General features: G+C 30.9%; 1 protein-coding gene across 1 annotated transcript in view; it reads right to left on the reverse strand.

Annotated features, from left to right (window-relative positions):
* Positions 1-226: 226 nt before the first annotated feature.
* The window catches only part of LOC119258476 (glycosyltransferase-like domain-containing protein 1), a gene marked incomplete at its 5' end in the record, with an annotated part of 19,399 nt that continues 15,509 nt past the window's right edge, over positions 227-4,116 (reverse strand). The window contains 2 exons of the mRNA XM_037526787.2: positions 227-375; positions 1,078-1,148. Coding sequence (XP_037382684.1) covers positions 257-375; positions 1,078-1,148 — 190 coding nt within the window. The remainder of the gene's footprint in view (positions 376-1,077; positions 1,149-4,116) is intronic.

Consider the following 4,116-nt stretch of genomic DNA (forward strand, 5'->3'; position numbering starts at 1 on the left):
TTTTATAAGCCTCTTGGGGCTAAATGTAAAGGACAGTCATCTTAGAAAACAATAAATTAAAAAAAAAAAGCATGTACCGTGTATTAAGTGCACGTATTTCATAAGACCTAGGTTAATACAACTGGCATCCAGTTTAATTAATCCTTGTTAGTGTAACAACTAATATCCCTCCCTAGCATGTTTCCTTTAAACATTAGTATGTTAATTAAATGTTTTTTTTAAAGATTTTTCTTTGTACTTCAATATGGCATTTATACTACGTAAATCTCTTCTCAATAACTACCTTATAGAGATGTTTTCTTACAATATCTGGTCTCTTGCAGAAATTCTGGAGCCTTTTTGAAAGCTGTTCAGGTGTAGAATACAGATATTCAGCTGCAGGAAAAACAGATACATTTTTAATGAAACAAAAACCTCAAAGCACACACTCGATATTAGTCACTTTACTAATTAAAAATGCATATTGCTCTGTGCCGCCTCGTGTTTTACATTATTTAAGCATGATTTTATAAGGTTACCTCAGCTCACAAGGATGTTTAATGCTAAATAAGACTGTGTAGTTGTGCTGTTTAGACATCTCCTTTGGGTGATTAAAATACATTATTCTAATGTAACACAATGCATATGTGATATATTTAGTGATGAGCATTTTTTCAAAGAACTGGTACTATAGCCGTATGTATCCTGTACAACAGTTGCATATTATTAACTAGTCAATTGTTTAAATAATTTGGTGTGACTTTCAGTCCTTGATTTTTCTCTGTGTATATCATTAAAAAAAAAATCTGTAAGCAATTGCAGCAACACTGACCTGCTTATAAAAATCTATCATTATGGGATGTGTATGCTAACAATGAAGAATGCTATTTGGAAACTTGCTTTTTTGTTATCTTAAAAGAACAGATGGTAAATATAAGCTTGCTCTAATGTATTAAAACACATAAAATTTTCCTTAACACTAACATGTTGACTTGCCAAATAAACAATTGCTCCTGCCTAAGTTTATTTTCAAACTTTCTAATTTAGCATGAATCATATTAAATCTCAACAAAGACGAAAGTACATTAAAGCAGCTACCTGGAAATATTTCAGGATAAACCAAATCTTTGGGACAAAGTGGGTAACAACCACAATACACAGCTTCCAACCTAAAGAAATTTTAGAAAGAGGATAAAAATACATTAAAAAGATATTACTGTCATAGCCAGAAAGTGGTTTTGTTTGCCTAAGTTAGCAGTGTAAGTCCAGAGTTAACTGGGACGAGAAACATGGTCGGCAGTACAATCCTAAAAGCCAGAGTTGCTCTTTTAAAAGATTTTATTGATCATATATGAATTTCATAGAACAGAACCAACAGCATATGTTTTGTTCACTGAATTAATCAAAGCGTAGCTCTGCATTTTTTTTTTTGTTTTTAAAATACTGTTTAACACATTTTATAATCAGCAGATAAACACATGTAACAACATGGTAAAGTATGGACAGCTTTTCTTAATAATGCTGCAAAGCCCCAGAATGTTCATTTTTCAAAAATGTTTAAATAAGATAGCAAATACTTAACTTTAAGATGATAGCCATAGAAATGATTGAGATACTTTTAAAAGCAAGAGAAAAAAAATTTACAATCTGTTGTGATGGGGCATTTTCATTTTAAGCTCATGCTTCAAAATAATTTGCTATTATGCAGAATGTAAAAATATTCCCCCCTTTTATTGAAGAATTCTAATGAAGATTATGTTAACAAACATTTTGCTTTCTTAACTAAAAATTCAGCTCATTTTCCATTTTTCTAGAAAAGAGTACTTTATTATGAAACAAACAAAAATGAAAAGTTTCACTTTGTGAGAGCATATCCCAAGGACCACCTATAGGAAGTTTTTCTTCATGTCATTGTAGTGAAGGGTTAAGCAGAGGGGAGGTATTGCATCTGGATGGCTGTGTTAGCCCTGCATAATGGCTATTGATCTGACATATAATAAGAACCTTAAAGATACCACTGTAATTTCTTTTGGCTAGAATTTATGCGGTGAAATTCAAAATACTCTTTAAAATGTTTATTTTATGAGAAACTTTGAATTGCATCCAAAATGTTGACCAAAGGCAGAATTTTATTTTGAACGGCAGATTTTTTTCAACCTAAGAATAATTTGAAGTTATGTCAATGTTTACCTTGTTTATTTACAGTGACAAAGTACATGCAATTTAAGCTGTTTTAAGTGGGTGATTTTTTTTTTCTATTTTATTATGTATATGAAATTAGTTTAAATGAAAAGTACTTTGAGCTGCAAAGTTTGGAAAGATTTTGAGTTCAAAGTTTTGTTTGATAACTGATGAAAGTTACGAGATAACACAGTAGAGATTCACAGGATCTAATTACTGACTATTAATTCAAAACCCCAACTAATATTTAATATTTTTCTTTTCTGCATAAATAGGGTATACATAGATACTCTTATCGTAAGCCCAGCTCTAAAGCTACAATGTGACTGCATTATAAAACATTCACAAAAGTTTTGAGCACATAAACCAGTGATATTCTTTATGAACCAAAAGAAAATATGCACTTTATCTGAAGACACTGTTTTAAAATGCTGTGCCAATCTAAAAGCAAATACATATGAACATTCTCTTATAATTACATAAAATCAAAGAAGTGAAGTCACAGGCATTTCAGAAAGTGCACATGTTATCTGCTTTTTAATAATGGATTTGAATTAGTGTTCTGTTCCCCGAAAGAAAACTGCAGGCCAAGTTACATTTTGAGTCATCGTATGAGCATGCATCATGCCATTTGCAAAAAACCCCTGCTAATTAAAAGACAGTGAGATAGGAATGGCACTGTCTGGTTTAGAAAAAAAAAATTACAAATTTGGGGATTCAAATTTATGTGTGTATTATCTTATTTATGACTATATTTCTATTTCATTAAGCAAAATCCCCACCACTTTTGGTTATAATTTTGACTTGTTAAAGTGCTAAACTTTATCACATACATCATTTAGGTCAGGACTATGTTGTAAAATATATTAGATAGGCCGTAATAATTTTTAAAAATTTATAAAATTAATTCTCATAAGTTTCTCATATTTTGTTATTTTAAAGAAAATGATCATCTCATGAAAATAATATAATTATTCATCATTTCAATTCTTATGCACTATCAGTTAAATAATAAATAGGGTTCCAATTGATCTATTGTTAAAATGACTAGCAAATGACCTTTTTATTCCAATTAACAAATCATCTGCTAAATCTATGAATCTTAATATTCAGATCTATTCACTTCAATTCATACAATTTATCTGCAAATAGTTGTTGGGCTTTTGATTCTAAATATAATTAGCTGATAATTTTGCTTGGCTGAATTACTTTTCTGGAGGGCCTGCAAAGGCTCTCAGTCGCATTATCTAGCAATAATGAATCTGATAGGTGAAATTTTTTACTGTAATGAGGATGAGACACAGTTGTGACACCTGAGTCTACTAATAACAGAAGACTGCTAATTATCGACAGCACTTTTTTGTGTGATGCAAGGAGAAAAAAAATCCCTCATTATTAAAAAATAAAAAGTTACAATTATAAGTGACACCGGAGGAGAGTAAATAAAATGGAGTGATTAAAACATTGCTGCTTTAAGGGTGTTTTTAATTAAGTGGAAATGCTAATGTTGTCATACTTAGCAGATGGGATTAAAATTAGTTATTGTAAGTAACTCATATTTTATGTTATGGTTTCCACAGCATGTCTACAAGATCTAAGAAAGTGATACATTCCATAAGACATTTTAAAAATGAAATTCTCATACTCTTTACAACTCATAATAATGAACATCATGAATAAACTATTGAAAAAAATCCTGCCAAGGATTTTACCATAGTGACTTAACTAACAAGGAATGTAGCCATAATGTACTGGACTGTTACAATCTCACTGATGGTATGCCTTTTGCTTTGCTGATTGTTGCATTCCCTATTTCATTCACACTCAACAAAAACAAAAGTTTGGTGCTTGGGCATTTAGCCAACATCAAATGTGGTGTCAAGAAGGTAGGGCCTGGATACAAGGAAAGATCATGACCACCCACTAAGGTGATGTTCTAAACTAAAACAGAGGATG

The sequence above is a fragment of the Talpa occidentalis genome, unplaced genomic scaffold (genome assembly GCF_014898055.3).
Source record: "Talpa occidentalis isolate TD23 unplaced genomic scaffold, MPIMG_talOcc4v2.1 talOcc4.491, whole genome shotgun sequence".
Lineage (NCBI taxonomy): Eukaryota > Metazoa > Chordata > Mammalia > Eulipotyphla > Talpidae > Talpa > Talpa occidentalis.